This window comes from Urocitellus parryii, chromosome 2, assembly GCF_045843805.1.
Source record: "Urocitellus parryii isolate mUroPar1 chromosome 2, mUroPar1.hap1, whole genome shotgun sequence".
Taxonomy (NCBI): domain Eukaryota; kingdom Metazoa; phylum Chordata; class Mammalia; order Rodentia; family Sciuridae; genus Urocitellus; species Urocitellus parryii.
Window position 1 is genome coordinate 45,865,278 of NC_135532.1, and position 22,402 is coordinate 45,887,679.

Genomic DNA, 22,402 nt, shown 5'->3' on the forward strand with positions numbered 1-22,402 from the left:
TAAAATGAGTTGAGAGGTATTCTTTCTCTTCTATTTTTTGGAAGAGTTTGCAAAAGGCTGGTGTTTATTCTTTTGAAAACATTTGGTAGGCTTCACCAGTGATGCAATTTGAGCTTGGCTTTTCTTTGTAGGATTTTTTTTTTTTTCCAAATTAGTACTGAGTAATTCATTATCTTGTTATGAGTTTAGTCAGATTTTCTATTTCATCTTAAATCAGTTTTGGTAGGCATTTGTGTATTTCTATGCATTTATCTATTTTACCCAGGCTATCTAATTTATAATCTTTTCTATTTCTACAATGTCTACTATGATGTTTCCTCTTTCATTCCTGATTTTTAGTAATTTCAATCTTGTCTCATTTTTGCTTTCACTTGGCTAAAGATATGTCTATTTGTTGAACTTGTCACAGAACCAACTTTTAGTTTTGCTTATTTTCTGTACTGATTTTTCTATTTTCTAGTTTATTTCCACTATAGTCTTTATTACTTGCTGTCTCCTGTTTGCTTTGGATTTAGTTTCCTCTTCTTTTTCCAAGTTATTAAAGTTACTGATTTGAGATAGTTCTACTTTTTCAATCTAGGTATATACAGTTATAAATTTCGCCTCTAAGTATGTTTAAGCTATATCAAACAAGTTTTGGTATGGTATATATTCTTGTTTTCACTCATCTAAAAAAATTTGGCCTAAATTTCCTTTGTAATTTTTTTTCTTTGACCTACATATTTCCACATATTGGTACATTTCCTAAATTTCATCTTCTCATCAATTTCCACTTTCATTTCATTGTGGCAGGAAAAAAATATTTTGTGTGATTTAACCCTTTTAGTTTTATTGAGAAATATTTTATAGCCTAGTATGTGGTCTATCCTTGAGAATGTTCTACAAACTCTTAAGAAGAATGTGTATTCTGCTGTGGTTAGGTAAGTGTTCTTAGACATCTGTCAGGTCTAGTTGTTTTATGTGTCAAGTATTCTATTTCCTTGTTGATCTTCTATCTAGTTCTACCCACTATTGGAAGTGAGGTGCCAAAGTCTTCAACTTTGTTATTGAATTATGATTCATCTTTCAAAAGAACACGTTTGAGGGGCTGGAGATGTGGCTCAGCGGTAGCGCGCTCGCCTGGCGTGCGTGCGGCCCGGGTTCGATCCTCAGCACCACATACCAACAAAGATGTTGTGTCCGCCAAGAACTAAAAAATAAATAAAAAAAAAAAAAAAAGAACACGTTTGAGACTCTGGTTTTCAGGGTCTAACTTAGATTCCAACCTACTCTGAATGAAGCTGCAGGATGTTTATCAAGTCAAACAACTGGCATTTAAGGAGGCCTTGGAAACACATATATTTTCCTCCATCTCTTACCTATAATCATTTGGTTTCTCTACTACTAGCCTAATCCAAGCAACTTTATTTCATCAGGGATGAAATAGATGTTTCAGATGTGTTTATAGTATATATAGATATATCAGTTTATAGTATATATTCTAGTGATAATTGCTTTGTTTTTGAATAGAATGGAGTGTAAGATTAATATAGTTAATTTGTAATTAGTCTGAGAGACTAATTTGTATATATACAATATATATATATACAAATTAGTATATATATATATAATTTGTATATATACAAAAACAAAGCAATTATCACTAGAATATATACTATAAACTGATATATCTATATATACTATCAACACTCTCCTAAAAGAACATTTACCTTTGAGAACACATTTCTATAGTTCATGGAAATCAGTATTTACACAGCTTCACAGAAAAGCTTAAAAATGCACCCCTTTCAGAATCTGTAATACCTGGGCAGATTATTCTGGTATTGAGCACAGGGAGGTTTTCTTTGGTGGCTGTGGCAGCTGGACCAGGGACAGAATCAGGTTGAGAATTGCCACGACATGCCCTGGCATCTGGAGACTGAGGTGAAGTTTTAACTGTTGGCAAGAAAGATGTCCAGATTAAAAAGAGAAAATGACGAAGGCAAAAAATTTAGCAAGACATGAAATAATTGAATCTCTCTTTAAATCAATCAGTGGAACAGAGAATATTAATTGTATTTAACTATTCTTTTACCATTTTAATTTTCTTGAAACAAAGAGGATATCTGTCAAGGTAGATGTCTTGATCTCTGATCTTAAATACATGGAGATCAATAGAAAATAGATATCTACTATAATTAAAATTCAGTAACCTACACTGAAAGTAGAGAATTTGAAGACTGATGATTTTGAAAATGGAACATATGTGTTATTAAATAAGCTACTAACAGGAACTTTTCTCGTAAACATTGAGTATCTGATCACATTTAATTAATTTTCAGAACTAATGTGTGAAACACAAGTTAACATTGTCTTCTAAAAATGGAAGAAAAAAATAGTAGTTTCAAATGAAATCAATATACTTTTTCTGCCTCAATTATTTATTCAAAATGATGGATTTGTCCCAAATGGCTCTATTATATTCTCGTAAAAGCACAAAACATTCCAAAAATTATTCCAAAACACAATTACTCTCAAAGAAAACAACAAAAGGGAAGATTTAATTCTATCTAAATTGAGGCAATTTAACAAAGAGCAAATGGTACCTTTAACTAATTTAGGGGCTTTTGGTTGGTATTTTTTCCTAAGGGGGGGGGGAAACAGTACTCGCAAATTCAATTTAAAAGTACTCTAAAACTTAATTATCTTCACTCTCTCTCAGACTAATTACAAATTAACTATATTAATCTTACACTCTATTCTATTCAAAACAGTCCAGCTGTACTAAAAGTAACAGAATAGTCACTCTTTTTTGTTTTTAAACAGATAGAACTCCTGAGGGTAATTTTTAATAAAAGAACTTTTTGATGTTCATTTCTGATAGAGAGCAGACAGTGTACTAATGACTAAGACTAATGTTCCACTGCGGGTAATTAAATTAGTGATTCATAGTTCTTCTTAAATAAAGCATGTCATTGATTATATTAATATATTTCTTACATCTCAGACATATGAATTATTATATAATTTAATAATGATAAAATGAGAGTGCTTCAACAAAGATAATGATTACCGAATACAGAAACACTTCTCCTCCAGGGCCAGTTTCCAGTAAGTTGGGTCACTAGCCAAAATTAAGATCAAATGCTGCAACATTAAAGACTTTTCTAAATTTATGTTTATCTTAATATCAATATCTATAGCACTATAGTTGTATATTTTAGTTTGCTTTAAGTACAATGAAAGTGTAGAGTTTATGATAATATGAAAAGGGAGGATGATGGCTGGCTGGAAGACCATTCATGACTGTTAACAAACCAATCCTCCAAGACAGATGTAATCTTGGGGAAAATTATTAAGTCTGACTGTCAATATGCCATTGCCAACCTGGCTTTAGTTGACACTTTTCAATAGATGATAATATCTACGGCCTGCTTATCACATTCACAGATGAGAAAAAAACTGAGACGATAGAATCAACCTTCAAAACATTTTGACAGGATGAAATTATAGATCCAAATAGGAATGAGTATAAACTACTATAATCTTTGCAAACACCCAAAGTGTACAAATTAGTAGTGTTTGAATATCAATGTGCTATTACTTAATAGAAATTATCTAACATGCATCCATGTTAATGGATACAGCCAAAAAAAAAACCAAGAGGATTGAAATTATTAAGTTAAAATCTGGAAGAAAAACTTAGCACAGGTCATTTGCAAGATGTGACAAGGGGACATGGTGCCATAAAAGCTATTTTCAGTATCATTTAAGGGCTGCCACATGAAAGAAGAATAAGACATGGCTCTAGAAGGCAGATTCATCTCCAATACAGTGATATATCAAGTGTGATACTGCTTTTTAAAATAATCACAAAGCATTAGACAAATGCCAGTGGTTGTCATGGTCAACATCATCATACATAAAACCTAAGAACATCTATAATCATGGGTTGAAATTTAATGGAGAAAACAGAAAGCTTCAAGTAAAAGAATACAATTGCAGCCAATCATAATCATAATTAAATAATTAACATGATTAAATGATTTTTCTATTTAAGATAGAGTGATCCTCTGTCAACAGAGTTCTAGAGTATGGATTGAGTTGTATGTTCAACATCAGTGATTCAGAAAGTCAAATTTCAAAGTCTAAGTAGTTTAAGTACAATTAAAGAATGCTCTTTCAAAGTTAAAGTAATTAGCAGAAGCATCAATAAAAAATAAATAATAATGATGACAGCAAACATCCATACTGTGTACACAATGCTGGGCACTTTATATACAGTAACTTATTTAATCTTCACAACAACCCAATGAAACTGGCATGTTATTATCTTCATCTTACAGATGAAAAAGCCACAGAGAGGTTAATATGACCAAATTTATATATAAAGAAACTAAAAGCAAAAAGTTAATAAATTTTTGAATGTAAATAGTTCTCACATAATTATGTTGACCTTTCATGAGTACATTAATATGTGCATCATCTTAATATCTTTATTATTATTATAATTTCTCTTTTGTATTATCTCAATAAATTAGATTTTTTTTTTGCTTTGGCAATGTAAAAGTATAAATTCATCCTCAATTAAATGCTAAAAGGCAGAGAAATTGTAATATTCTTAATTTCCTGGCAAATGAATTTTGGTAAAAAAGGGTTGTAACTAAATGTGCTATGATTTTAAAGCTTAATTTAGTATTAAGGATTATCAATCTAGACAGTTGATCAATGATATTAGGAGACTGCTGAATAATTCAAAGGCTAAATTTTGTGCTTGTGAGGCCTGTGGCTTTCTTACAATTGTCAAAGGAATCTGAGAACTAAAACAGCTTAAAGCTGAATGATTTAGGTGTTTCTTCCCTTTTCTTCAGGAAAACCAAGATATTTAATCATCTCTGGTTCTGTAATCCTTTGCTTATCTCTAGAATACATGATAAGAGAGGAATTTGGCAACCATTTAAGTAATCTATTACCTTTATTATTTTAGCACTCATGTATATCTAAGCTTAACTGCCAAAAAGCCTTTCAGAAATAAAAATGCAAATAGTTAAAAGAAAATTCACATATTATTTAATTCCAAATGATGTTATTGTTTTCTTACCAGTTAACAACTCTTTGGTATCATCATCAGTAGATTCACTTATTTCTGTATTGTTGCAGTCAGATAATTGATTAACTGGTTCACAGGAATGAACCATCTGCTCATCCATAACTTTAAGTAGTAAGAAGACAAACATGTTTGCATAATGAAAATAAAATCCATCCCACATTAAAGATATGCATAGGAAAGTAAAACTGAAACACATACCAAAAGATACTTTGTACTTACAACTAAACACCATTTAGAAATAAGCTTGGGAGTGATGCCTATAAGTACCAGAGATTATGAAACTAAATAAAGTTGCTAAAATTACATATTTACCAGAATTAAAAATATGTAAAAATTTTAGGAAAATACAAGTCCAATTACAAGTTACAACATGTAAATATATAAATGGATTTTTGAACATTAATCATATTCAAATTAATTTTAATTAATTTTTAGTCTACTACTAAAACTCTAAAAGAATTGTATACATGAATATAAAAAATTGGCGTATAGGCAGAGTTTTTATATATGCTTTAGAAACCAACAAACATTCAAACACTTAAGAAAATTAATGTTAAGAAGACATTTTCTACATATTCAACTAGTTTACAGATTTGATTTTCTATAAGAGTTTGATATATTCCAACTAAGTGAAAAATATTTAAAATTTTGGAAATGTTAATTCAATGATTTTTCTATTTAAGATAGTAATGTTTCAGCTTAATTTATTTCTGAGATTTTATGTTATACATCATTAATGTGCTGATCTTTATTACCATAACAATAAACAGGACCAGTACAATTTCCTTTTAGTAGATCTATCTTCTGTGGTGTCTTAAAAGCATTTTTTTTTTAAAAAAAAATACAATTCTTTTTTCAAGTGCGTCCCATCTGACCATTGTGAAAACTCCCTCACACATGCAATAGCCATGCTGCCAACTTCTTCTAAAGCTAATTTTGTCACCATGTACCTTTTCCGGCTTCTTCGATGACTTGTCTCACTGCTTTCTTTAAACTGTTTGCCCTCAACATTATTTCCCTGGGTTTGATGGCTCCTTGTGAGGAAGGCTTTGTAATGTCATCTGAGAGCTGGTCCTTGCATTCGCCCAGGGATTCTTCACTTGAAGATTCCACAGCATCTTCTTCTAGGACGACAGGGCTGACAGCGGAGAGGACAGCATCAGGCTGGGGCTCTGTGTGCAAAACTTGTAGCAGTTGTTCAAGCTTCTCATTTAGGACTGAACACTGAGAAAACAAAAACAGGGAAAGGAGGGAGAAATTCAAATGGAAGTCACATCAGCAGACAAGACAGAAGAATTTTTTATGTAAGATGTTTTGAATGTTTAATCACTGGAGAGAAAAACTCTAAAATTCAATTGGCTATCATCTTTTATTTTGTAGATGTTTAGATTCAAGAAGCCCCTAATTTAAATTTTAGTGGAGATGGAAAATAGATCTAAAAGTTAGGACTGTAGCCATGAATGCCACACAATTTCCAGTCCTTTTCCTCTCCATTGTTTGTCTTTGGTGACATGCTGAGACAGAGCTCTGGTAGAAAGAGTTTAAAGACAAAAATATAGCTAAGAAAGGATTCCCATTTTCTGAAACCCCATAGAGTAGAGAAAGTGGCTGAACGTTTCAAATGCATGTTTAGTTCCCTTTTCTTTTCCTTCTACCCAATTAAACAACCATCTAAAGCATGAATCTGGGAGAGTGAAGTCCTTTGCAAGCCTAAGATTTCCAATCCTTTTGCAAGAAGGTCCTCTGATGAACTTACAAAAGTAAAAACAGTGGCTTTTAAGATAATTAAACTATTGTTATTTTAGCATCAGAAAGATAATGAAGCAGGGTGGAATCCATAAAGAGAACAAGGTCTAGTGAATCCAAAGACCTGTGCTAGGAGAGAAATGGACCAGCCAAAGTTTGCTTGGAAATAGAAAACTGTTCCTCTACCCACTGGAACACCGACTGTGCAGCATTCTCCCCTGTGGCCTGATTGCTGTACATCACCTGGCAAGATGTCAAACACTGGGAGAGGGATTTGAACTATAAAATTTGGTTTGACGATGGTTTGTTTCCAGGATGCAGTATTACAAGGTAACCATAAATTAGAGTATTTTTAAAATCCTCATGGTCTAATAAAAGTAATTTTTCTTTAGATGTTTTGGCAAAGAAACCATGGAATCCATTTAGCTTTAAAATACAATTCAATGTTAACATTGTCAGTAAATAACTTGCATGCCCTGATGTGTCCCTCTTACTTTACTGGCCACGGCATCCGCTACAACTGCATTTTCCAATGATCTGTCATATGCCTTCTCTACTTTGGCAACGAAGTCCTTTACGGTTTCACATAATATCCTTTGAGGAAGAGAAATTATACAATATGATCAGAAAACTTAGTAGGATTTGTAATAGAAACTGTACAATTCAGTAATTTACTCTGATTTATAAACACATTTAAAAAGAAGCACAATTAAGCGAATTGTCAAAATATCCAGATAGTTTGTATATAAATCCATACTTCTGCCTACTGTGTAGTATCTTAAATAACTCTAAAGCCTCCTACGTGGGAAATGGATATATTAACAAACCCTGTTCTCCATAATTTAGAGTACTGTTAAGGTTAGAGCACACCTTTCCCAAATACTTAAAGAAGAATAATTTTAGGGTGAGGGATATGGCTCAGTGGTAGAGTGCTTGTTTAGCATGTGTGAGGCCTGGGGTTTAATCCCTAGCACTGCTTTTCCCTCCTTGCCCACCCCCCCCCCAAAAAAAGAAAGTACTTTTAGATCTTTTTTAAACAATGCATTATCGCCCACAGCTCATGTTTTCATAATGAAAACTGTGGTGTCAAACAAATAGCATGGTTTGTCACTTGTGTTGTCCCTGTCCATCTACAATTCATCACATGGGTATCTTGATACCACACTTTTCCTGCAGAGAAAAGATGTTGTGTATTACGTTGCAAACCAATCTGTCACTCGAATTGAGTTATATTCTCTGTAAATCTATTCATTTTTCCCCCTTAAGATAACCAATGCAATAACATACAAGACTAATTTAATTCAGGTCTCATTAGTGTTGGCGATATATGGTTTACTTGCTTATTTTAATTACATTTGGTTTCTTTGCAATAGAAATAAACTATAAGGAAAAATAACTTGAAACACAAACAAAATCTGTCTTTCAGAAGCCTTTGGATATGGTATTGGATTAAAAACAACCACCAGATTAATTGGCAAGCAGGGAGGTTAGGGAAGGCCATTAGGTGGAATCCCACCAGCCAAGCCCACACGGACCCTTGGGCCGAGCACGGGTTCTCAGAAGGGGAAGGAAGCGGTACAGTCCCATCCCCCACAGCGGACACCCCGCCGAGGCAGTCAGCGGCCAGCATCCGGGAAAGCTGAAGGATACACCGCCACTCTCCTTCAGAGTGCGACATCAAAACAGGTCGGTGTCATTCAGCTCACCCCCCAGACAGCGGGAATTCGCATAAAATCTCTCCTAGGCTTGCCGGGAGAGGGAGTATCAAGCTGAGCCTCCATACAGGCCAGGGGGAAACCAGAGACACCTGACCTCCAACCACTCCTCCCAGTAGCAGCCAAAAGGAAACCTGGCTAGCCAGCGCTGGGGGAGGGGCAAGCACAAAAAATCAAAGTGATAGAGTGCCAGGGATCCCAGCAGCCTGCAGCAGGGCCCGGAGAGCCAGGCCAACTGATTCGCGTGGCCTGCCCTGCGGCTACAGAAGGCGTGGCGCCTCAGTGAAGCCATTAATTGGCAAGCAGGGAGGTTAGGGAAGGCCATTAGGTGGAATCCCACCAGCCAAGCCCACACGGACCCTTGGGCCGAGCACGGGTTCTCAGAAGGGGAAGGAAGCGGTACAGTCCCATCCCCCACAGCGGACACCCCGCCGAGGCAGTCAGCGGCCAGCATCCGGGAAAGCTGAAGGATACACCGCCACTCTCCTTCAGAGTGCAACATCAAAACAGGTCGGTGTCATTCAGCTCACCCCCCAGACAGCGGGAATTCGCATAAAATCTCTCCTAGGCTTGCCGGGAGAGGGAGTATCAAGCTGAGCCTCCATACAGGCCAGGGGGAAACCAGAGACACCTGACCTCTAACCCCTCCTCCCAGTAGCAGCCAAAAGGAAACCTGGCTAGCCAGCGCTGGGGGAGGGGCAAGCAGAAAAAATCAAAGTGATAGAGTGCCAGGGATCCCAGCAGCCTGCAGCAGGGCCCGGAGAGCCAGGCCAACTGATTCGCGTGGCCTGCCCTGTGGCAACAGAAGGCGTGGCGCCTCAGTGAAGCCATTAATTGGCAAGCAGGGAGGTTAGGGAAGGCCATTAGGTGGAATCCCACCAGCCAAGCCCACACGGACCCTTGGGCCGAGCACGGGTTCTCAGAAGGGGAAGGAAGCGGTACAGTCCCATCCCCCACAGCGGACACCCCGCCGAGGCAGTCAGCGGCCAGCATCCGGGAAAGCTGAAGGATACACCGCCACTCTCCTTCAGAGTGCGACATCAAAACAGGTCGGTGTCATTCAGCTCACCCCCCAGACAGCGGGAATTCGCATAAAATCTCTCCTAGGCTTGCTGGGAGAGGGAGTATCAAGCTGAGCCTCCATACAGGCCAGGGGGAAACCAGAGACACCTGACCTCCAACCACTCCTCCCAGTAGCAGCCAAAAGGAAACCTGGCTAGCCAGCGCTGGGGGAGGGGCAAGCACAAAAAATCAAAGTGATAGAGTGCCAGGGATCCCAGCAGCCTGCAGCCGGGCCCGGAGAGCCAGGCCAACTGATTCGCGTGGCCTGCCCTGCGGCTACAGAAGGCGTGGCGCCTCAGTGAAGCCATTAATTGGCAAGCAGGGAGGTTAGGGAAGGCCATTAGGTGGAATCCCACCAGCCAAGCCCACACGGACCCTTGGGCCGAGCACGGGTTCTCAGAAGGGGAAGGAAGCGGTACAGTCCCATCCCCCACAGCGGACACCCTGCCGAGGCAGTCAGCGGCCAGCATCCGGGAAAGCTGAAGGATACACCGCCACTCTCCTTCAGAGTGCGACATCAAAACAGGTCGGTGTCATTCAGCTCACCCCCCAGACAGCGGGAATTCGCATAAAATCTCTCCTAGGCTTGCCGGGAGAGGGAGTATCAAGCTGAGCCTCCATACAGGCCAGGGGGAAACCAGAGACACCTGACCTCCAACCCCTCCTCCCAGTAGCAGCCAAAAGGAAACCTGGCTAGCCAGCGCTGGGGGAGGGGCAAGCAGAAAAAATCAAAGTGATAGAGTGCCAGGGATCCCAGCAGCCTGCAGCAGGGCCCGGAGAGCCAGGCCAACTGATTCGCGTGGCCTGCCCTGCGGCTACAGAAGGCGTGGCGCCTCAGTGAAGCCATTAATTGGCAAGCAGGGAGGTTAGGGAAGGCCATTAGGTGGAATCCCACCAGCCAAGCCCACACGGACCCTTGGGCCGAGCACGGGTTCTCAGAAGGGGAAGGAAGCGGTACAGTCCCATCCCCCACAGCGGACACCCTGCCGAGGCAGTCAGCGGCCAGCATCCGGGAAAGCTGAAGGATACACCGCCACTCTCCTTCAGAGTGCGACATCAAAACAGGTCGGTGTCATTCAGCTCACCCCCCAGACAGCGGGAATTCGCATAAAATCTCTCCTAGGCTTGCCGGGAGAGGGAGTATCAAGCTGAGCCTCCATACAGGCCAGGGGGAAACCAGAGACACCTGACCTCCAACCCCTCCTCCCAGTAGCAGCCAAAAGGAAACCTGGCTAGCCAGCGCTGGGGGAGGGGCAAGCAGAAAAAATCAAAGTGATAGAGTGCCAGGGATCCCAGCAGCCTGCAGCAGGGCCCCGGAGATCCAGGCCAACTGATTCGCGTGGCCTGCCCTGTGGCTACAGAAGGCGTGGCGCCTCAGTGAAGCCATTAATTGGCAAGCAGGGAGGTTAGGGAAGGCCATTAGGTGGAATCCCACCAGCCAAGCCCACACGGACCCTTGGGCCGAGCACGGGTTCTCAGAAGGGGAAGGAAGCGGTACAGTCCCATCCCCCACAGCGGACACTCCACCGAGGCAGTCAGCGGCAAGCATCCGGGAAAGCTGAAGGATACACCGCCACTCTCCTTCAGAGTGCAACATCAAAACAGCGGACACTCCATCCAGGCAGTCAGTGGACACCATCCGGGAAAGCTGAAGAATACACCACCACTCTCCAACAGCTTGCAACATCAAAACAGCCAGCAGCAGGACCCCGGAGATCCAGGCCAACTGATTCGCGCGGCCTGCCCCGCAGCTACAGAAGGCGTGGCGCCTCAGAGAAGCCATTAATTAGCAAGCAGGGAGGTTAGGGACTGCCATTAGGTGGAATCCTGCCAGCCAAGCCCACCGCCCACGCCCGGAACAGGCCCAGCGATCTGCCAGCATTGTAGTCACGACACCCCAATTGGAATAGGGACAGAGCAGAGCCGCCTTCCACTCCCGGAACAGGCCCAGAGAGCCGCCAGCGTGGTAGACACGTCACCCCAATTGGAGTAGGGGCACAGCCGCCGCCCGCACCTGCAAGGGAGACTTTTCAAGTATACAAGAGCAACATAAATAAATAGGGGGTAAATTTCAAAACACAACAGTTGCACCAAGCAGAAAGAAACGCGAGCAGTATGAAAAGACAAGGAAAGAAAGGTCCACAAGCAATGCAGGTCAACTCAACTTTAGAAGAGGTAATAGCTGCAACAGATGGAATATCAGATAAAGAGTTCAGGATATATATGCTTCAGATGATCTGGAGTCTCAAGGAAGACATGAGACAGCAAAATCAGACAATGAAAGATCACATTGACAAACAAATCCAGGAAGTAAAAGATCAATTTCACAGGGAGATAGAGGTAATAAAAAACAAACAAATTGAAATTCTAGAAATGCAGGAAACAATAAACCAACTTAAAAACTCAATTGAGAATACTACCAGCAGAGTAGATCACTTAGAAGAGAGAACATCAGACAATGAAGACAAAGTATTTCAACTGGAAAAGAACATAGACAGCTCAGCAAGTCTGCTAAGAAACCATGAGCAGAACATCCAAGAATTATGGGACAATATCAAAAGACCAAATTTAAGAGTCATTGGGATACAGGAAGGCACAGAGCTCCATTCCAAAGGAATAAACAGTCTATTCAGTGAAATAATACGAGAAAACTTCCCAGAATTGAAGATTGAGACAGAATCCCAAATCCTAGAAGCCTACAGGACGCCGAATGTGCAAAATCATAAGAGATCCACACCTAGACACATTATAATGAAGATGTCCAACATACAGAATAAGGAGAGAATTTTAAAAGCTGCAAGAGAAAGAAAGCAGATTACATTTAGGGGTAAACCAATCAGGATAACAGCTGATCTCTCAACACAGACTCTGAAAGCTAGAAGATCCTGGAATAACATATTTCAAACACTGAAAGACAATGGGCTCCAACCAAGAATCGTGTATCCGGCGAAATTAAGCTTCAGGTTAGAAGATGAAATTAAAACTTTCCACAATAAACAAAAGTTAAAAGAATTCGCAGCTAGAAAACCATCTCTTCAAAAAATCCTTGGCAAAACATTACAGGAAGAGGAAATGGAAAACAACATTGAAAACCAACAATGGGAGGTAGGACAGTAAAGGGGGGAAAGTAGTCAAAGAGGATAACAAATCAGGTTTAGTAACATCAATAAACAAATATGGATAGAAGAGCAAACCATATCTCAATAATAACCCTAAATGTTAATGGCTTAAACTCACCAATTAAGAGACATAGGCTAGTAGAATGGATCAAAAAACAAGACCCAACAATATGCTGTCTACAGGAGACGCATTTGATAGGAAAAGATATACATAGACTGAAGGTGAAAGGTTGGGAAAAATCATATCACTCATATGGACCGCGGAAACAAGCAGGAGTGTCCATACTCATATCTAATAAAATAGATTTCAAGCCAAAGCTAATCAAAAGGGATATAGAAGGACACTTCATACTGCTCAAGGGAACCATACACCAACAAGACATAACAATCATAAATATATATGCCCCAAATAATGGTGCAGCTGTATTCATCAAGCAAACTCTTCTCAAGTTCAAGAGTCTAATAGACCAACATACAATAATCATGGGAGACTTCAACACACCTCTCTCACCACTGGACAGATCTTCCAAACAAAAGTTAAATAAGGAAACTATAGAACTCAATAACACAATTAACAACCTAGACTTAATTGACATATACAGACTATACCACCCAACATCAAGTAGCTACACTTTTTTCTCAGCAGCACATGGAACCTTCTCAAAAATAGACCATATACTATGTCACAGGGCAACTCTTAGACAATACAAAGGGGTAGAGATAATACCATGCATCTTATCTGATCATAATGGAATGAAACTGAAAATCAATGATAAAAGAAGAAAGGAAAAAGCAAGCATCACCTGGAGAATGAACAATAGGTTGCTGAGTGATCAATGGGTTTTAGAAGACATCAAGGAGGAAATTAAAAAATTCCTAGAGTTAAATGAAAACACAGACACAACATATCGGAATCTATGGGACACATTGAAAGCAGTTCTAAGAGGAAAATTCATTGCTTGGAGTTCATTCCTCAAAAAAAGAAAAAACCAACAAATAAATGATCTCATACTTCATCTCAAAATCCTAGAAAAAGAAGAGCAAAACAACAGCAAAAGAAGTAGAAGGCAAGAAATAATTAAAATCAGAGCTGAAATTAATGAAATTGAAACAAAAGAAACAATTGAAAAAATAGACAAAACTAAAAGCTGGTTCTTTGAAAAAATAAATAAAATTGACAGACCCTTAGCCATGCTAACAAAGAGAAGAAGAGAGAGAACCCAAATTACTAGCATACGGGATGAAAAAGACAATATCACAACAGACACTTCAGAAATACAGAAGATAATCAGAAATTACTTTGAATCCTTATACTCCAATAAAATAGAAGATAGTGAAGGCATAGATAAATTCCTTGAGTCCTATGATCTGCCCAGATTGAGCCAGGAGGATATAGACAACCTAAACAGACCAATAACAATAGAGGAAATAGAAGAAACCATCAAAAGACTACCAACTAAGAAAAGCCCAGGACCGGATGGGTATACAGCAGAGTTTTACAAAACCTTTAAAGAGGAACTAACACCAATACTTTTCAAGCTATTTCAGGAAATAGAAAAAGAGGGAGAACTTCCAAATTCATTCTACGAGGCCAACATCACCCTGATTCCGAAACCAGACAAAGACACATCAAAGAAGGAAAACTACAGACCAATATCTCTAATGAACCTTGACGCAAAAATCCTCAATAAAATTCTGGCAAATCGGATTCAAATACATATCAAAAAAATTATACATCATGATCAAGTAGGATTCATCCCTGGGATGCAAGGCTGGTTTAATATACGGAAATCAATAAATGTTATTCACCACATCAATAGACTTAAAAATAAGAACCATATGATCATCTCAATAGATGCAGAAAAAGCATTTGACAAAGTACAGCATCCCTTTATGTTCAAAACGCTAGAAAAATTAGGGATAACAGGATCATACCTCAACATTGTAAAAGCAATATATGATAAGCCACAGGCCAGCATCATTCTGAATGGAGAAAAATTGAAGGCATTCCCTCTAAGATCTGGTACAAGACAGGGATGCCCTCTCTCACCACTTCTGTTCAACATAGTCCTCGAAACACTGGCCAGAGCAATTAGACAGTCAAAAGAAATTAAAGGCATAAAAATAGGAAAAGAAGAACTTAAATTATCACTATTTGCAGATGATATGATTCTATACCTAGCAGACCCAAAAGGGTCTACAAAGAAGCTATTAGAGCTAATAAATGAATTCAGCAAAGTGGCAGGATATAAGATCAACACGCATAAATCAAAGGCGTTCCTGTATATGAGCGACAAATCCTCTGAAACGGAAATGAGGACAACTACTCCATTCACAATATCCCCCCAAAAAATAAAATACTTGGGAATCAACCTAACAAAAGAGGTGAAAGATTTATACAATGAAAATTACAGAACCCTAAAGAAAGACATAGAAGAAGACCTTAGAAGATGGAAAAACATACCCTGCTCATGGATAGGCAGAACTAACATCATCAAAATGGCGATATTACCCAAAGTTCTCTATAAGTTCAATGCAATGCCAATCAAAATCCCAACAGCATATCTTGTAGAAATAGATAAAAGAATCATGAAATTCATATGGAATAATAAAAGACCCAGAATAGCAAAAACAATACTAAGCAGGAAGTGTGAATCAGGCGGTATAGCGATACCAGACTTCAAACTATACTACAGAGCAATAGTAACAAAAACAGCATGGTACTGGTACCAAAACAGGCGGGTGGACCAATGGTACAGAATAGAGGACACAGCAACCAATCCACAAAACTACAACTATCTTATTTTTGATAAAGGGGCTAAAAGCATGCAATGGAGGAAGGATAGCATCTTCAACAAATGGTGCTGGGAAAACTGGAAATCCATTTGCACCAAAATGAATCTGAATCCCTATCTCTCGCCGTGCACAAAAGTTAACTCAAAATGGATCAAGGAGCTTGATATTAAATCTGAGACACGGCATCTGATAGAAGAAAAAGTTGGTTATGATCTACACGCTGTGGGATCGGGCTCCAAATTCCTCAATAGGACACCCATAGCGCTAGAGTTAACAAATAGAATCAACAAATGGGACTTACTCAAACTAAAAAGTTTTTTCTCAGCAAAAGAAACAATAAGAGAGATAAACAGGGAGCCTACATCCTGGGAACAAATCTTTACTCCACACACTTCAGATAGAGCCCTAATAACCAGAATATACAAAGAACTCAAAAAATTAGACAATAAGACAACAAATAACCCAATCAATAAATGGGCCAAGGACCTGAACAGACACTTCTCAGAGGAGGACATACAATCAATCAACAAGTACATGAAAAAATGCTCACCATCGCTAGCAGTCAGAGAAATGCAAATCAAAACTACCCTAAGATACCATCTCACTCCAGTAAGACTGGCAGCCTTTAGGAAGTCAAACAACAATAAGTGCTGGAGAGGATGCGGGGAAAAGGGCACTCTTGTTCATTGCTGGTGGGACTGCAAATTGGTGCAGCCAATTTGGAAAGCAGTATGGAGATTTCTCGGAAAGCTGGGAATGGAACCACCATTTGACCCAGCTATTCCCCTTCTCGGTCTATTCCCTAAAGCCCTAACAAGAGCATGCTACAGGGACACTGCTACATCGATGTTCATAGCAGCTCAATTCACGATAGCAAGACTGTGGAACCAGCCTAGATGCCCTTCAATAGATGAATGGATAAAAAAAATGTGGCATTTATACACTATGGAGTATTACTCTGCATTAAAAAATGACAAAATTATAGAATTTGGAGGGAAATGGATGGCATTAGAGCAGATTATGCTAAGTGAAGCTAGTCAATCTTTAAAAAACAAATACCAAATGACTCCTTTGATATAAGGGGTGTAAACAAGGACAGGGTAGGGACGAAGAGCTTGAGAAGAAGATTTACATTAAACAGGGATGAGAGGTGGGAGGGAAAGGGAGTGAGAAGGGAAATTGCATGGAAATGGAAGGCGATCCTCAGGGTTATACAAAATGTCATATAAGAGGTAAGGAGGGGTAAGTCAAGAGAATACAAATGGAAGACATGATTTACAGTAGAAGGGGTAGAGAGAGAAAAGGGGAGGGGAGGGGAGGGGAGGGGGGATAGTAGACAATAGGACAGACAGCAGAATACATCAGACACTAGAAAGGCAATATGTCAATCAATGGAAGGGTAACTGATGTGATACAGCAATTTGTATACGGGGTAAAAGCGGGAGTTCATAATCCACTTGAATCAAACCGTGTAATATGATGTATTAAGAACTATGTAATGTTATGAACGACCAATTAAAAAAAAAAAAAAAAAAAAAAAAAAATAAAAATCCATTCAGTCACCAAAAAAAAAAAAAAAAAAAAAAAAAAAAAAAAACAACCACCAACAGAATGGTACATGATTAGGGTTTTTTGCTTTGTTTTGTTTTGTTTAATAAGAATTTATGCTGTTGAAACATTATTTTAAAGCATGGTCTGCTTTCTATCATTGCTATACATTGAGGAATTTGGAGAAAATGAAGAAAAAAAAACCCAGAAGTTACTTTTTCTACTAAATTTACAATTTCTCTGTTAGGTGAGTGGCATTATAGATATTATGAAATTGACCCATTCAATGGATATAGGACACACATATATACACCCACATGAACACACCAAATCTTCACATTTGTCATCCAGGAAATAAATGCAGTATGCCTAATAATTTTTCTTTCATTTGTTGTTTTGGGGCAACCATTCCTATATTGACTTAGCTAGAAAATAATTATCTCCTAACCCCTTTAATCTGTTCAGTTGGCTTTTTCCTCCCAGTGCTGGGGATCAATTCCAGGGCCTTGTGCATATTAGACAAGCACTCTATTACTGAGCTATACCCCAGCTCCCTTGTTTGACTTTTTGAGCTCAAATTCTACAAAGAATCTAGCTTAACATTTACCAGAGATGGTTTCATGTTCTTCACATCAAATTTTTCTTCTTGATGTTTTATACTTTTATGACATTTCTTAAAATATTAAGTCAGACTATCATGATTTTCTTTGGGGGGCTTTACTGGCAATGTCTCTAAGTTGTGTCCCTTCTTGGGAGAGGAGATATTGGCATTCTCATCTCTTTTGTATAACTCCAAAATGGAGGTTTGTTTTGCCATTATTCTAACACTGTCTTCATATATAATTTCTTATGGATTTAGGAAACTGCATATACCAGAACATTATCATGGCTACTTTTGTTGTTATTTACTAACCCCTAGGGATAAGAGCCATCAGTCCACTAATCTAGGAGTGAAAGGGGCAGCAGAGTTCTCCTTCCTCAACTGCACCACATTCCCAAGGCAGACAGTAAGCAAAAGATGATCCTGTAATCATCACAGTATAAGCCTGTGAACCTGTGCCAAGAGAGGTAAGGAAGGGGAATATGAGTGAAGGTCAGAGGCTGCTTGTCACATAAATTGTGGGAAGAATCAGAAGAAAAACTCGGTCTTATGGTCCATAAGTTCCATATTCCAGAAGAAATAGAATATTTACATTTTGGATCATAGAGTTTTTAAAATAAAATGTACAATTAAAAATAGTGTGACTTCAAGGTCCTATCAAGTAGATATTTGCAAATTGAGGAAAAAGAATTTTAAGATGTGTTTACTATAGTAATGCAAAAGACACTCTTTAACTGTACCCACAGTTTTCTATTTTAATACACAAAGTTCTCTAGAAAAAGTGCAAAAATTAAATCGATGAAAATGGAACATTGATTTTCTCAAAGAACAACAAAATTTTAATCCCTGCTTTTATCTTTACTGTTAGAACTTTAGATATTTCCAACATTTTGTTTCTTTAATTTTTTTTTGTCATCCTTCACAGTTAACTATGCTCCAAATAGTCACTTGAGGCTAACAACAGTCTACAATGATGATGCTTAATGCTTTCCACCATTACCTCAATTCTGTTTTACAAGATGTATTGTCCTAATGAGTATCTGTGTCTTCATTTATCAGTTTTCAATTTACTTTTTAAAATAGGGGCAATGGACAATAAAATATTCAAATACTATATTAAAATAAATACACCCATGATGCCCATATAGAATCACAGATCATAGAAAGAGACCTAAAAAATTTGTCATCTAATATAAAATGCTACAATCAGATATTAAAGGATATTTAGAAACATTAATGAATAATATCTAAAGACTCCTTGCAATCTATGTGCTTGAAGAAAGATGTTTAATAACTCTGCACCCCATCTATTCATGCATGGAGGTTTACCTCAATTATCCTTAAAGTAGGTTCCAAATCTAAATTCTACCATTATATGACATTAGCTCCAATTCTATTGTTTTTTTCCTGTCAGTTACCTCATTTTCTGAAAATTTCATATATAGACCAAATGCCATTCATTTTAATAATTAGGGTTAGTAGAGTTAGTCAACAAAAAACCCTAAGTAATGCCTACCTACTGTTAACGTTAGTAAAGTTTAAAAACTACTGAGAATAAAACAAAACACATTTATGTTTCAGGTAAAGATTGTTATTTAATAACTTTTCTATTTTTAATTAATAAATGGTAAAAATTGTTAATTAGAGCTTCTGGTTCTAAGATAACTCCTTATACTCTACTGAATTGATAAAATCCCAGGCAAAATCAAAGAAATAACGTTTGAGGTTCACCTATTTTAGTTAACCTACACCTTAGCTATATTATTGAAATGTAGCTTCTCCATTAACATTTAAATATTTTAAATAGTAAAAATAGCTATTTTATGAAATAACTATAATCACATAAGGAAGTTATTTTCCTTAACATTTATTCACTTTTTCATTTATTCACACATACATGACATTAACATAAGAAGAAAATTCTTTATTTTTGTCTAGGTGGTGGTTACATAGGTGCAGGTATGTGAGGAATTTCTTTGTAATCATTGAGTTGTATCTTTGTGGTTTGTGTACTCTTTATATATGAAGAGTCAATAGGAATTTTTTTGTTTTTGTTTTCTATAAGCAGAAGGAACTACTGCAGATTTATTCTATTTTATTTTTTATAGCTGGGGATTAAACCCAGGGCCTCATCCCTGCTAAGCAAGCACTCTACCACTCAGCTATATCTCCAGCCCCAATTATGGGTTTTTGAAGCCTTAAAGAAACATATAAACCAAATGAAATCTGTGAACTTTGTTTGGATTTTAATTTGAAGAAACTAACTATTTAAAACATTTTGAGGGGCTAGGGCTATAGCTCAGTGGCAAAGCACTTGCCTAGCACATGTGAGGCACTGGGTTTGATTATTAACACCACATAAAAATAAACAAATAGAGGCATTATGTCCATCTACAACTGAGTAATAAATATAGAGCATATGAACTGTAACTGGAGGACATGGAAGATGGATGGAGTAATATTGATGGTACTAGAGAATTATTAAATTTATTGCATTTTTAAAAAAAGATTATATATATGTACATGTAATAAAAATAGAATAAAATGATTTCTCATATTTGCTTAAAGATACTACAGCAAAACTAGGGAGTACATGGCAAAATGCTGATAAACAGTGAAGCTGAGTGATAGGCTTAGTGGGAAATTACACTTTTATGTAGTGTTTGAAAATGTCCATTAAAAAATAAAATAAAAAATACATTGTATTAATTGGCATAATGTATTACATGTTGTCCTCTTTTCTCTCTTGAACTCTTTAGAGCAAATCCACCCAATTTTAATCTGGGGTTATGACATCAGGACAGTAGCAGGACGCTGAGCACAGAATAGTAACAAGGAGACCAGGGTGAAAATGGAATTGTTTAAAGGCAAGAGAGCTGTTTGGAGAGAAACCCAAAACTCAGGCTAGGAGCATGACGTAAACAAAGAGCCAGACCAAGGTCAGAAAACATTTGAAATGTAATTAGGGAAATGAGGTGATAATACCATAATTTAGTATACTATGATACTATAATTTAGTATATTTTTAGCACTCTGTAGTTTATATGCTCTATATTTATTACTCAACTTAATTCTCCTAAGAGTTCCATGAAGGGAAAATAATATGCATTCCTTTCCCTTCTTACGCTGGTAAAAACCAGACACGGATTCCAAGGCTAGTGAATAAGTGTCAACTAGGACACAAATTTACTTGACCCACGATTTTCAAACTGTTCTCTAAATGCTTTCAGAATTCCATAAATGAGTGTTTCAAATTTCATTTAGAAATATAGCACATAATATTTTTAAGGCCAAACGATTATTAGAAACATGACAAGACAAATAATATGTTAACATTTACTTTAGAATCGACTAATTTTTGTGCAACTCTTGGACTAAAGAATTTTCTGCCATCTTTATTTTATCAAAGACAATGTCCTTATAACTGTATGATCAAATTAGGTACAGAAATAATTGAAAACTGCATCAAATATGAGATTATAACTCATCTATCACCTTATTGCTTACACTTTCAAAAATGTCTTTAATAATTTAAGCACATCCAATTAACATTAACAAAACAATTTTAATTTTTTAATACTGGAATGCTATGTAAGATTTTATTTGAAAAAAGGTTTTCACTGATAAGAATGTTGTACTTCACAGGTATTAAGATTAAGAATGATAAGAAAGAGCCAGGTATGGTGGCACATGCCTATAATCCCAGCTGCTGAGGTTGAGGCAGAGGGATCACAAATTCAAAGCCAACCTCAGCAACTTAGCAAGGCCCTACACCACGGAGTGAGACCCTATCTCAAAATAAAAAATAAAATGGGCTGGGAATGTGGTTCAGTGGTTAAGCGCCTCTGGGTTCAATTCCTGGTATTAAAAAAAAAAAAAAAAAAAAAAAAAGAACGAGAAAGCAGTGGCTGCCATAATGATCTTGTTTGTATCTGTCCAAATTTCACGACCTGAACTCCATTTAATTAAAAATACATAAAATGTATAGGAGACAGTGATCAAACATATCAAAATGCAAAGGTCAATACAAAGGCTTTGCTAAAAGGTAGTCAGATAAAATATTTAACTACAGTGGATTAAATAAGGAATCTTTTTTTTTTTTTTTTACAATTTGTTATACCTTTTCAAACCTTCCTTTCCAACTTGCCATCTTTTCTAGCAATGTTCTCTTAAATGTCCTATAAATAAGCATTTATTTATGAGACAAAGGTGGCAAAGTCAAATACCTATAGGGATCCAGCTAGTAACAGATGTATGAATTGTGGCCAGAAAGAGAAAGGCATTAAGGAGTGCTGAGGCCTGGGACAAACGGGAAATTTACATATTTCACCATAAAGCAATGCAATTCATTAAATAACAAATACACATAAATCAACCAGTAGTACTGTCCACCAGTCTGCAGTCCTTTTCTGCCTACAACAACCACTTGCTTCCACTCCCTTAACCCACTGAATTCTTTTTCTGTTGTGCAGGGCTGTTTCCTATTCCTGCATGAGATGACATCAAAAGCAATTCTGACTACATTTGTACTTCAGTCACAAGTAAGTTTCCCCTATAGATTTCTCTTCTTCACTGCAAATGAATCATGTGAGATACTAAAATTAGTGTATTTTTCCTTTACCTCTTTCCCACTCCCTTTCTCTCCTTCTACCCATTCTTTGTCTCCTCTCTTTCTGCGTAATAGTAATATCTGCTGCTAAACTAGACTCTTTCAGCATTCTTTCAC

The 22,402-nt window shown here is 37.6% G+C and overlaps 1 protein-coding gene across 1 annotated transcript in view; it reads right to left on the reverse strand.

Annotated features, from left to right (window-relative positions):
• Positions 1–22,402, reverse strand: part of LOC144253301 (diacylglycerol kinase eta-like) — a 162,512-nt gene that overhangs the window by 21,704 nt on the left and 118,406 nt on the right. The window contains 4 exon segments of the mRNA XM_077795205.1: positions 1,804–1,935; positions 5,081–5,191; positions 6,040–6,313; positions 7,330–7,429. Coding sequence (XP_077651331.1) covers positions 1,804–1,935; positions 5,081–5,191; positions 6,040–6,313; positions 7,330–7,429 — 617 coding nt within the window.